The sequence below is a fragment of the Pteropus vampyrus genome, unplaced genomic scaffold (genome assembly GCF_000151845.1).
Source record: "Pteropus vampyrus isolate Shadow unplaced genomic scaffold, Pvam_2.0 Scaffold1000005463, whole genome shotgun sequence".
Lineage (NCBI taxonomy): Eukaryota > Metazoa > Chordata > Mammalia > Chiroptera > Pteropodidae > Pteropus > Pteropus vampyrus.
In genome coordinates this window covers 1,421-15,121 of record NW_011919865.1, presented here as the reverse complement: position 1 = coordinate 15,121, position 13,701 = coordinate 1,421, and the positions used below count along the sequence as shown (strand labels likewise).

Here is a 13,701-nt window from a genome sequence, read left to right as displayed (position 1 = left end):
ATTAGAGCTTTAACACAATTAGAACAGCCTACATACATTAAATAAGATGTCCACTTAACGACATATCAAACTATTACTTACCGTGATTTTACGACTCACCTGCAACAGCAAAAGTGAGGTCAATGCATTGTACTGACATGTAAGGTTGTCACCCTCAAAGTATGAAACCTCTTTAGATTTTTTTCATAATTTCATGGAGCTTACGTTATATGTGGGGGTCTGTCATTGAATCATTACGTGACGTGAGAAAATATGTATATGTAAATAGAATTAAATTGAAAACCCATAATTAATACCAAATAGTCATGATCTATTAGAATTATAGGATGGAGGACATTACACCGGGAAAGAATCGCTTTGGGTATTTTTCCCCGTCAATTGTGCTAGGCGAAGGACTATCCGCCTGCAGTTTAATGGAACCCTTAACTCACACCCACATATGAACGTTAACTCCAAATAGGTTAAAAACCTTAAATGTATTAGGAGAAATTTTAAAATTTCAGCAAGGTAGAAATAAATTCATTATGTAGGATTTAACCATGGTTTCTCATATCGGACACCGAAGCAAAAGCAATGCAAGGAATAAAAACATGTCCTCAAGAATATAATCTTTTTGAGCATCTAAAGAACCTACCCAGAGAGTAAAACCACAGGCCATGGAACGGAAGAAAAAGAACGTATACATTTGTGAAAAGTATCCAATGTCGATGTACTGATGTACATTTGTGAAAAGTATCCAATGTCGATGTACTTGCACAGCACATCGACTAAAGACTGATGGCGAAACTTTAAACGTACGCTACTATAAACACTCTCGAAACCACAAAGAAATGGTCAACGGTCACAGGAAGATATTGAATCTCAATCGCAAAAAATGGGAAAAACACTACGGTGCCTCCTTCCCACACAGGATAGCTAACTAAAATTCAGGCGGGAAAAAACTAGACAATGACATAGCGGCACTGGAACCCTTAAAATATTGCTTCTACAGATGCAATGTACAGTATACTATGTGTAGGATAGTTTGCCATTTCCCAAAAAAAAAACTGCCATAGGTCAAACTCCACCCTAAGAAATTGAAAATGGATGTTCTAAAAAAGAACTACATAAATATACATAGAAGCGATACTGCCGAAGGAACGGTGTTAAAACGATTTAGTTACCCGTGAAATGGTGAATGAATAAACTAAGATCAATTCTTTAAAATTAATAAAGTAAAAAGATGCAGAGTACATATAAAATGCTATGGCAAATCTTCAGAAACAAACATAGAATTAATGTAGGATACAGTGGTTCCACTGAATGTTGAAATGCCAAAATATTGGAATTCGGGGACATGAGCACATATCTCTACACCCACATTTATGGCAGCATGATTCGCACTAGCCAGGATCTGGAAACGATACGGGGTCCATTGATACACAGAACAAATGCGGTACATACAGAAGATTAGTAGTGAGCCTTAACAACTCAGGTGATACTGCCCCAATTACAGAACAGCAGTACGCAGACGTGGTTCAATCAAGGAAAGGAAGCTACTCTTACTGTGCCGCTCCTACTAACTGGAGACACCTGCCACTCTATCAATAGCCACTGTACCAGGTGTCGGGAATCAGTCTCCTCAGAACTGCGAGTCATCATGGCGGCTCTCGCAAGAGCGCGGCCCACCATGCCCCGGCTCTTGCGCCAGGGTTTCAGAAACTTCTACCAGGTGTCGGGGAACAACGACCCGGGACGCATTACATGCGGTGAAATTTTTCTATTACAGTATTCTGCAACACTGACACCAAGAAAACAAACTAGTAACCGAAAGAGGGTGTTATCGGCATCACAACTAAGACATGGATCAAGGGACCATTATAGAGCCCAAATCTGACCCCACATCAATGTCGCTAGGGTTCCCGGACAGCCGCATGAAAAAAGACAGAGCACTAGCAGACAAGCCAAGGAAAAAAGAATTTTCCACACCACCCCTTGCTCTACTGTGGCCTCAGAAGACCGAGACGTCTACGCCAAACCCTCTGGACCATTCGCGCATGAAGAAGCTTCTCCCTACCTGTTCCTCCTGTGGCCCAAAATCCCAGGAAGCTTCTGAGGTAAACCAGGTACAGACGCAGTCCCACCTCGTCCCAGAAACTCGGCACCTCCACGAGCAATGCTGCACTGACTGAAATCTCCTCAGAACTGCAAGTCATCACGGCAGCTCTCGCGAGATCTCGGCACACCAGCCCGGGGCTCTCACGAGACGGCGGCCCACCAGCCCGGGGCTCTCGCGAGACCGCGGCCCACCAACGGAGGGTCTCGCGTGACCGCGGCCCACCAGCAGAGGCTCTCGCGAGATCGCGGCCACATGCCCGGGGCTCTCGCGAGAGCGCGGCCCACCCACCCGGGGCTCTCGAGTCAGGGTTTCATAAACTTCTACCATAGGAAGTGCTTGCTTTAAGTTTGCCTGAGTTAATAATAGTCAAAAAATGGTCTGAAGTATTCACTTAAACCAGACCGGACAAACTGTTCCTGAGAACTCCACAGGCTGCAGTGTCACCCATACCCTAGGTGCTCACACAGCGCCCTCTGCTGTTTACACGATAGAACAGCTTAGATGGATAAGTCGACTCTGAGACTCATCTCAGCCATGCCCCAGGACGACCCCTCTGCCACTCACAGGCTTGCGGAAGGGGAGAGGACATAGTGGCCTCCGAGACTCGCCTAATCCCTTACACGGGGACCTCCTCTGCCCATCACGATCTGGCAGCAGCTAAGATAGAGCATGCCCCTCTAAGTCTCTTCTCAATCATTTTTCCAGGACCTCGTAGGTCCCTCACATACCAAGTTTATGCCACCAGAAAGACTTTGCCAAGGTCTCTGTTCCCACGTTTTCCAGCCCCCGTAGCCCTTCACATACTGTGCTTGTGCGAGACTGGACAAATCGCCTCCAATTCTCTACTGCGCTGTATTCCGGGAACCCCCTTTGCACTTCCGCTCACTTCCTAGAGCAGGGATAAGAGAAATCACGTCCAAGTAAGTCTCTACTGCCTCCTACCAAAGTGAGAAGAAAAGAAAAGTGTAGGGAGCTAAAGCTCCCAAAATTCAAAAGACTGCATGGTTTCTCTCGGGAGGCCTGCTTGCATAAAAAAGGGAAAAGGCTGGTTCTGTGGAATTCCAGGAAGAAGAAGAATAAGTATAGAAAAAGGGAGTGTCGAAGGGAGTGTCAAAGGAAGTGTGGATTGTACCTCGATCTTCAGGATGTTACTTCTATTATGTTATCTTGGGATACACAGAGGAACAGATTATGTATAAAAAGGAGCCTAAGAAATAAACTCGGAGAGACAGTTGTGAGATCTGTTCTCCCTCCTGCACCCTGTCTGTCTTCTCTTTTTTCTCAGTCCTCACTCCCCCATTCAGGTACCTGGTTTGACTTGGTCGGCTGGTTTCCGACAAGTGGCGCCCGAACAGGGACCTGAAAACGGGGGAAAATAGCAAGGACCCACCGCGAGACGAGTGCACTCGAGATTGGCCAAAGAAGCCGTGGGCGGTGAAGGTGAGTACGCAGGAGTTTTTGTAATATAGAAACTGAGAGAGAAAATATAATGGGCCAAGGAAATAGTCGACTGCTATTTGTACATATGCTTAAGAATATGCTTAGAGTTAGAGGAGCTAAAGTAGGTCAGCGACAGTTAATGAAGTTCTTGCAATTTATAGAAGTTTGTCCCTGGTTTCCTGAGGAAGGGACAATTGATTTAGAGACATGGTTAAGAGTGGGTCAAAAGTTACAGGATTACTATGATGCCCATGGACCTACTAAGGTTCCGGTAGATACTTTTGGGCTTTGGACTTTGATTAGAGATCCTTTAGACCCTAGGCATGAAAGACATCAGATTAAAGAACACGTCACCTGTACTTAAAAATTGTTCATGAGTATGACGAATCTGAGGCTGCTGGGGTTGTCCCTTCTGCCCCTCCCATGCCTCCCCCTCCTTTCGACTCCATTTATACTGATGATGAGGAGGAGGCGGCCGCTAGATATCATTCACCTGATGAAGATTCAGCTCCACTTGTAGCTATTGGAGGCATTGCCCAACACGCAGTACCAGATCCTGTATTAATATCAGGGCGAGGGCATGTTTGTGTTTTTCCGCAGGGAGCTGACGGAGCACGCTGGTTGCCTGAACGACTAGTGCGGCATGCCGAAAATGAACATCGAGATTATTCTTCTGGTGGGAATACTGATTAATCCAACAGCTTATGCCGCAGTGCATTGGGCTTACATCCCGGATCCTCCGGTACTACATCCAACTGTTTGGTCTGGGCCACAGATCCAGGTTTTTTCTAATAACTCTAGACTTTTAGGATTGCCATTAGCCATGGAACAGCAATATGTATATGATAATTTTAATTTTTCCGGATCAGCAATAGGACTACCTATTTGTTTTCTATTCAATTCTACTTCCCAACCTGGGTGTTTGAATATCACGGAGCAGCCTTGGCCTAGGAAAGGAGGAGCTGTTATGCTTGGGGCTCCTGATGGCGAAGCTGTAAGCAATAATGATACGATCCCGTTTGAACTTTGTCACTCAAAGAGGCATGTGCAAAAAGATTCAGTATGGTGGCATCGTTGTCATCAGGAATATGTCACTTTGTACCCAGTAACAGGATTTAATGAAACTGTTTGGGACTTCTCTCGGCCTTATGACACTGGGACTGCTTTATCTGCTGGACTCTGGAAAACAAGCTCTGGCGCTTGGCAGACTCAAATTTGGAAACTGGCTGCCGGACTTGTGACAATGAGTATTAGCATGACTAATGAATCTCGGACCAATTCACACAGTAGTGGTTCAGGAGAAAGATTCTCATATGCCCTTAGAACTTGTGTTAATGTCCCATATATATTATTGTTAGGAAATTTCAATATTACCGTAGATAATAATACTAATCAATTTAATGTATCTTGTAATAATTGTCAGCTGTCTAATTGTGTTACTTCTGCTAACACTTCTGTTCTCGTGCTTAGACAACCGCCATTTATAATGGTTCCTGTTAACCTTAAAGGCCCTTGGTTTGATGAATATGGGTTACAGGTTTTAAAAGAGATTAACATGGCCTTAGGAAGATCTAAAAGGGCTGTGGCTGTTGTTGTGGCAGGTATTCTTGCAGTTGTCGCCTTGGTGGTTACAGCCACCACTGCTGCCATATCCTTGTCCAACTCTGTGCAAACTGCAACATTTGTTAATGATCTGACAAAAAATGTTTCATTAGCTATGGGATCTCAAGAAAGTATTGATGAAAAAATTGAACAAAAATTAGATGCATTATATGAAACAGTAAACTTTTTGGGAGAAGAAGTTCAAGCCTTAAAACTGCCCTCCCGCTTATGTTGCCATGTACAATATTGATGGATTTGTGTAACTCCAAAAAGGTATAATAAAACCACCCATCCTTGGGATAAGATAAAAAATCATTTACAAGGGATCTGGCATAGTGCTAATATGTCATTAGATTTAGTTCAATTACATCGAGACGTTTTAGCCTTAAAAGAAGCTCCTGAACTATAAATAAATACTGATCAAACAGTGCAAGAATTTATAAAGGGTTTAAAAGGTTTAGTCCCTACTTGGGGACCATTTACTCATTTATTTGGATTTGTTATCGTCCTAGCCTGTTTCCTGTTAGTCATCTTGTGTTTATTGCCATATCTGTTGAAATGCGCAATACGAGCAGTTCCGAGATACATGCGATAAAATTAAAAAATAAAATTGCCCCAATATAGTGGATGGTAGTCAAAGACGTATAAGGACTTCTTGGAAACTGGACAACCTAAGACAGGGCATGTATGATGGAATACATGTTCCAAGGACGGGTAAGCTCCATGTTTCGCAGGAAGCCACCTAAGACAGGCACAGTCTACTATAAAGTAAAAAAGGGGGAATTGTAGGGAGCTAAAGCTCCCAAAATTAAAAAGAGTGCATGGTTTATTTCGGGAGGCCTGCTTGCATAAAAAAGGGAAAAGGCTGGTTCTGTGGAATTCCAGGAAGAAGAATAAGTATAGAAAAAGGGAGTGTCAAAGGGAGTGTCAAAGGAAGTGTGGATTGTACCTTGATCTCCAGGATGTTACTTTAATTGTTATCTTGGGATACACAAGTGAACAGATTATGTATAAAAAGGAGCATAAGAAATAAACTCGGAGAGACAGTTGTGAGATCTGTTCTCCCTCCTGCACCCTGTCTGTCTTCTCTTTTTTCTCAGTCCCCGCTCCCCCATTCAGGGACCTGGTTTGACTTGGTCGGCTGGTTTCTGACAGAAAAGGTTTTTAAAAAAGTAACCTCGACAGGACGATCAGATTCCTATCTGGGCCAGGTCCTGGTGGGTAGTCGAAGCCCAAACCTATCAGTTTAGTGACACATTTTCAGCCAGCCCTGTCCGTTGCTACTCTGCAGCTAGCTAAACACTTTTTAAAACTGTAATACACCTTGAAGAGAGTATTCGCTCTGTATCAGACACGTTCATTATCTCTTGTAATCCATCACCACCTTTCTTTTCACCACCTACGTGTGATCTTCCGTATGTCCTCTCAAAATCTGCAAAAGCATCAAAGCGGCAGCAAAACCGATTCTTCATAGCCTGAGATCTTGCTCCCTGGCTGATATCGGTTTGCTCAATTTAACTCCTATAAATATTCTCTACAACTTCAGTCATTTCTTGCATTCACACCGGGCACCCGCTCTGCTTCTCACACACTGGCTGGAACCAGGTGGACAAGTTGCCTCCATCTATCCTGGCCCCTTTTACCAGGCCACTGCTTTGGCCCTCACACATCGGCTAAAATCAGGATAGAGATTTCACCCCCAGGATGCTCCTCTCGACCTTCCCTGAAGACCTGGTCTTCCCTTCACACACTTTGTTGTACTGGGACAGATTTTTTTCCCAGATTCTCTATTACTTTCTTCCCCAGTCTCTCCCTCTTCTCTCCACCTGCTGGCTAAAGCTGAGATGGACAGATCACATTCAGATCTGTCCTAACCCTTTTTCTCAAAACCTCTCTCTGCTCTTCACATGCTGGATGGAACAGAGATAATAAATTTACCTCTCCTCAATCATGACACCGGGAGCCCTATTGCCCCTCACATGCCAGAATGAGGGACATATGGTCAGAAAAAGAAATACCTAAGAAGAGTGCCTGGTGGCTGAAGGTGCTTACACACACACACACACACACACACACACACACACACACACACAAAATTAGCATCTATCTTTACACAGGGATTTCTCATACAAACCAACCTTCGAGGAGAAGCTTTCACTGACCTGCCTGCCTTCAGCACCGAACTGCCTTCTGAGGACTAGACTGAGCAGAGCTCCTAAATTCAACAGTTTGTAGAGCAGCAGAGAACAGCTTTCCAACTGAAGAGAGAATGGGCCCCAGAGTATCCTCATTGTAAGCCCTCCTTGCCCCGATGCTTCATAATTAGCCTATAGCACTACATACTAAACTGCTCCAAAAGTGATCTGTTATCACAACCATGCTGCATCACAAATTAGTGTTTTCCATGAATACGTTCTCCATCTTCACTGCACCCTGACTTGGAGATCCTGTTTGCATTGAAAACAGTGAGTATTGGTTGTCAGACAGGGGATGCCATAGCCACACTGGACTCTGGATCCTGGACACCACCGATGTACACCCCAGACCAAGGGACCTGGACTCAGCATCACATCGAGGGCCCTAGAGACAAGACAAACACAGGAACCAATAAAAAACCGCACCCCAATAAACAGGAGCCAAAAACAAACACCTGTGCACCAGGGCCAAAAACAAACCCCAGATCTGGGATACATAAGACCAGATGTCAGAGACTTGACACTGAGACAAGAGACCTAGACGCCAGATTCCAAACACCAGACCCTGGAGCCAGAGCGAGAACTGAAACCTGGACGTGGACGCTGGACCCGCAGCCAAACTTGACCGGACCCCATTACCCAGACACCAGATCAAGAGCTGGACTATAAACTGCACCCTCAGGATCTGGAGATAGACCCCCAAACGATAACCAGGACCTGAGTCAGACCCCAAAATTAAACCCAGACACTAGACCCCAGTCATCTGATGACAGATGACTGAGGTCTCAGGAACTTAATTGGTTCTATCAACAGTTACATGCTTAAAACTACCACTGCTCAATGAGGACCTTGAATAATTTATCAGTTGGGTCTAGGTTTGCAAAAGGGACAGAAGTGTGATGCTTTCTTGAGTATTCTCTCATCTAAAAGCTCAAATTAGTGGCTGCTTTGTTAAATTTGCAAAAGCAGTAGTATCCCTTTCATGCTTTAGGGAGACTGCTAGAAACTACAGAATCTTGAACCTAACATTCAAAATCAGATGCCCTTCCTCTCTCTTTGGCTTTAAAGCTGTGATCCATGTTTCATACTGACTGACTAAAATGTGTAATCGAAAGTTTTTTTTTTAGGGGTACTTCAGTTATCGCTTTTAGGACAATTGACCATCAAAACTACGATTTCTTTGAAATGTCAGTTGTGAAGAAAACATAGTAAAGGACATAGTCTCTTTGCAGATATTCATGTCAAAATTTAAACATTTTCCAGCTACAAATGGAATAAATGATGCTTCCAACGACCTTCCTGGGATTCCCTATCTACTCTGTTCATGGGACTATCACAGCAAGATCCCATACCACTTTACCCTGTGCATGTATCTGGTCATGATGTGCCTTGTGTATTTACATAGCTGTGGGATACCAGTATCGGTTACTGGAACTTATTTACTGTGAGTGAGGGTTGAGGCAATGACTTATGGGGCCTTAATTTACAAATCTCCTATCACCTGCTCCTCCCTTTGCATGCAGCTAACTTTTCCAATATGTACATTTTTACATGAGGTAGATTCTTAGTCATCCTGTCTTGGTTAGACTGCATATTATTTTGACATTCTTGCAACTACAGTGTTAAAGGATGTTTCCATAAGAAAATCGACAAAGAACAAAAATCACATGCTGAGAGGGGTGACATATCTCACATTAATGAAATAATGTGAATAAACAGACAAATAAATATGACCACAATTAAAATGGTATGGTTGTAAAGAATACATTAAACAGTTACATGGTTCTTGATCGCCATAAACAACTAATATATGATATAAGTAACAGTATGTGCTGTGCCTTTAAATGACTGACGGCAGCATACTTTGTTCACAGCATCATCGTCACAGGTGAGGACCGTACTGTGCTTTTTTCTTCAGGTCGGCTCCGACATCTCTAGGGATAGGCATTTTTCTACTCCTATACCCTTAGGGAACCATGCCCCTATATGCGGTCTGTTGCCAAGAGAAACCAAAATCTGTAATGCGGGCCTACCTACACATATAGAAGGATGGAACAGAATTAAGAGCCTAGAAATAAACCCATCTCTCTAAGGTCATTGGATGTTTGACATGGGTGGAAAACATCAACTTGGGTACAGGAGAGTCCTTTAAACAGAGGGTGCTAGCAGAATGACTACCATCTGTAGGGGAATGAGATTCGACCCTGACCTCAAACCATATAAAGGTGAACTTGAAATTTATTCGAGCCTTAAAATTCAAACCTCTAGAAGACAGCAGGTGGATGAATCTTCAAGCCCTTATATTTAGCAAAGAGTTCTTCGATCTGGCATCAAACACTAATCGATGAAAAAGATAAATGAGATTGCCTCGACATTCATCCTTTTTGGCATTAAAAGAATCTATCCAGGAAGTGACAAGACAACCTACAGAAAGGGAAGAATTTCACGTTATAGATCTAATGGAAGTGTCATTCAACAAAGAACTCTTACAACTCTTAGATAAAAAGACAAACTAAACTTCTAAAATGTACCAGAATAGACTCTTCTCTAGAAAAGAGAAAATTTTCAATAGGCCCAAGAAAGGATGTTAGGTATCATGAGTCATGATGGAAATGCACATGAAAACTACAACGCCATACTCCCCCTTCACACAACCCAGAATTGCTATAATCCAAAGAGCCCCATCATGACGAATGTCATTTACGGAGAAAAAAATTAAGGCCCTTAAACCACGTCAAAATGTAAAACACAGTGGCCTATGTGGACAAGTTTTCAACTCCAACCCCTCAAAATGTTCTCGTCTGGTTCAAGGAATTCACTCCTTGATATATATCTCCCAAAATATAAAACAGGCATTTAATGCTTTAAAAGTGAATTTCTTCGGCATCATTGTTCAAAGAAGCAGGTATGTATAAACGATTCAGAGGTCCTTCTTAATTTGTAGTACAAATGAATAAAGTGATTCTGAATTGTTACAGCGGAATTCTTTAGAATGGTACTTAGAAACAAATTTAATTTCTTAAACGTATTACCTCTTGGCACATACCTTTTGGTGGTGGCAAAAGACACATTTACAAATAGAACCAAATATACTTGCTTCTGTTAAGATAAATTGAATAAATCTATGTCCCATACTTTGTGCTTCATTACTTTATCCTATTTGGAAATGTTGAGATTTCCAGTGAGTATGTATCACTTTATTAACCAAGCAAAAATTTCATTTTTCAAATTATTAAAAACACAGGAAAAATTATCTATATATGTATATCTATATAAATACCTATATATAGATATAGGCACATAGATATACACACAATGTCAATGCAATAACTGTTAATGTTTTACCTATAAACCATTTATTTGTACCTAGATTTGTTAGAACTGAGATTTCAAAGTGCATTAATACCTGCCCTACTTTCTTGACACGATTGTAACAGAAAATATGACTTTATTTCTGTGAATCCAGTAAATACATTTCATGATGACAAGTCCATTTAATCAAATCAAGTCTTAAGCCAATCAAATATTAAAAACCAGCAATAACATCCAAAGAAAGAAAATGTCTTACCTGTTTAGAAGTTAATCCAAGTCAAAGGATCCACCGGCCGTCGAAGGTAGGATTTTAGATTCTGATAGTGACTCAAACCGGTGAGCCTCCTCCCTGCTCAATGGAGGAAAGGAAACAACTCCACAAAACAGTGCAAAGAATGCAGCCCTCACAGATTCAAAGGATTGCTCCCAGAAACAAAGATTACAGACCTTCCTGACACAGGCTGTCAGGATGGCAGAGTGCACATGGTGTCTCAGATCCCCTCCGACCACAAACCAGCTCTTTCATGGCTGTGAGTGAGCTTTACCATAATAGCACTTATACAGCATTGAAAGGTAATGAAAGGTGGAGTTGAGAATGGTCTCTTGGGCTGAGGCCCCTCATGGCACCCTCCCCTGAGAGCTGCCAAGGCCAGCCACCGGGTGCACCAGGATCGGTGCACCTTGCAGACGGTTGACACCAAACCAAAATCCTATAACATGGACAAGACAGAAAGAAATCACATCTGGTATAAAGAGAAGAACCCACATCGTCTCCACAGACAGCAATGTATAGAGGATCGTTTCACTCCTGAACCCCGGAGGCCACCTGGAATAGCAGTTTCATAGGGAACTATGATTCTGTTCTATCCCTACAGTACCTCCTTATGGCAAAGAACACACAAAAAAACAGATGTAGGGGAGGAAAGGATCATTTCTGGAAGGAAAAGCTCAATCGAGACAACCCTAGAGCTCCAAAAAGGAAGCAAATAATTTTAACTGCCCATCTAAGGTACGATAGATTCACACCACTTATACCTTCTAGCAAACACTGCAGACAAGGAATGGAAACTTTTAAGTCGTGTTAGTCAACCCTAAAAACACTGATACGGGGAATGGAAGGAGGACCGAGATCGGTTACCAGGCTCATGTTAGCAGTTTCGGTGTCTACTACTAATATGATTATAGCCAAAGCTTTTTTATCTTTCCTTCACCATTTTTAAGGAGCCAGGCTAGAAAACTGTAGTCTGTATTTTTCAATGTGGCCCTTTCCATGTTCTTTGTTTGTTTAGCTCGGTCTGCTCAGGAAGTTGTGGCCTGTGTTTACATTTCTCATCTCCTCAGGCATCTCCTTTTTTATGAAAATGACACAAAAGCCACAGTCACAGAAAACAATGACCACCCATGAAAAGAAAGTTTCAACAAAGGAAGCCGAGAGTGGCTAATTCCAGGTAGCTGGCTTCGCAAATATTTTTTTTACAACCATCTTAACATCTTAGTAAAAAAGACTGGCAACTCTTCTAAATTCATCCAAACCATGCAGAAATATACTAAAAAGGCTGATGGGATAGATACACTGCTTACCTCTGCCAACACACCTGTGGTCTCTCACCTACAGTAGTTTTCAGGAGATAGCAGTATTCCAGCCATTAATTCTCCTGGTGCCTAAGCAGATGGCAGCTTTCTAGTTCTTAAATCCAATCTAAATGCTCCTTCGAGCCCAAGCATCTTTAAAAAACAAGGGAGGGAGGAGGGATGAAAACAGGCAGGATCCAAACTCTCCAAATTTCTTTATTCACAAATACTGTCTCCATCAATCGGAATCTCTATGAAAGTTGTTGTTAGACTTGGGGAAATGCGGGGTAGAATTAAGATAGAAGCGGTTCCCCATTACCTGTACACCGATGGACCCAAATATCTTCAGTTGCTATATAATATAAACCAAAAAATAGATAAACCAATTTTAGTGCTTCTAGGCACGCTTACTATCTTACATCACAAATAACAAAACCCGGAAGTTTTCCACACCAAAATAATCCTCTCCTAGTTCCTCTGATCAACCTTCTATCCACACCCTACACCATTCCTTGCACACAGGCAGCTTCTCATAAACCTTTCCCTCCCATGGCAGTCCCACCACACACCACCTGGGGGAGCCAAAGGGACACCGACCCCCTCACCACAATGGAACCACCAAAAAAGCCTCCTGAAACTTCTCTATTGTGCTTAATAAAAATGCAGAGCAAAGTCTGCCTGCAGAAAGAATACGTGGTTCATGCTGGGTCGCAAGAACGGGAAGAGTCATGCCAGGTCACATGTGTCCATGCTCGGTCACATGAATGTGACTCAAAGGTAGGCGATGAAAAGCATGGAGGGATCGCGTTGGATTTAGCCCAGGAACCGACCACATCCCTCGAGCCTGAGTTCACAGACTGGCAAATTGTCCCAGGACCAGCACTCCCAGAACTCTTGTCCCGTTGATCCTAAAACCTCACCTCATGCTTGACCCCACCCTCTACCCGGCTGCACCCGAACTCCTCCTGAGACCAAACGGCCAGTCAAACCTGCAGAAAACCCATCAGTATCTAAGCACAACGAGCTAGCTTCACAAATGTTGTTTTACTGCCAATCGAATTTTACAGGAGACGATGAACTCACATCACTTCTAACTTAGACCTAACGATGCAGACCGCGACTAGGATTTTTATTATACACTCACGTGGAATTTACATAAGCATGAAAATGAGAAGAGCTCAACAGGTAAATTGTAGTGAGGTAACAGAGAAAGCAATGGTACAGAGTAGGAGGGAGGTCAAAGCTGGTTACTGGGCTCCTACTTGCAGCCTTTCTGTCTATTGCTGAGATCTTTTATTTTTCGCAACTTTTAAGGAGGCGGGAGAAAGGAGAACAGGAATACACAGTGGAGACCTGTATTTTTAAAAGTGGCCCTTTTCAAACAGGCAGGAAACTTTCAATAAATAGTGTGAGTTCACTAAGTCCAAGTTCTCACTTTTACTAATGGTTCACACCCATCTAAATGTATTAGAGGAAAATCCC

The 13,701-nt window shown here is 42.8% G+C and overlaps 1 protein-coding gene and 1 long non-coding RNA gene across 2 annotated transcripts; one reads left to right on the top strand and one right to left on the bottom strand.

Moving 5' to 3' along the window:
* The first annotated feature begins 3,391 nt into the window (after nt 1-3,391).
* On the top strand, nt 3,392-5,390 carry LOC111735693 (endogenous retrovirus group K member 13-1 Env polyprotein). The gene is made up of 2 exons (XM_023527160.1): nt 3,392-3,538; nt 4,139-5,390. Exon 2 carries the CDS (start codon nt 4,182-4,184, stop codon nt 5,388-5,390), a length of 1,209 nt encoding a protein of 402 aa, XP_023382928.1. The 5' UTR covers nt 3,392-3,538; nt 4,139-4,181.
* A 4,244-nt stretch (nt 5,391-9,634) lies between these two features.
* Nucleotides 9,635-12,254, bottom strand: LOC111735694. The gene is made up of 3 exons (XR_002778924.1): nt 12,229-12,254; nt 10,904-10,996; nt 9,635-9,759 (listed from the first exon to the last, which is right to left on the bottom strand). It is a non-coding gene; the product is annotated as an uncharacterized LOC111735694 (long non-coding RNA).
* Between the last annotated feature and the right edge of the window lie 1,447 nt (nt 12,255-13,701).

What these genes read in the sequence shown, in the direction of transcription:
- LOC111735693 (XM_023527160.1), top strand. Translation starts at nt 4,182, where the DNA reads ATGCCGAAAATGAACATCGAGATTATTCTTCTGGTGGGAATACTGATT.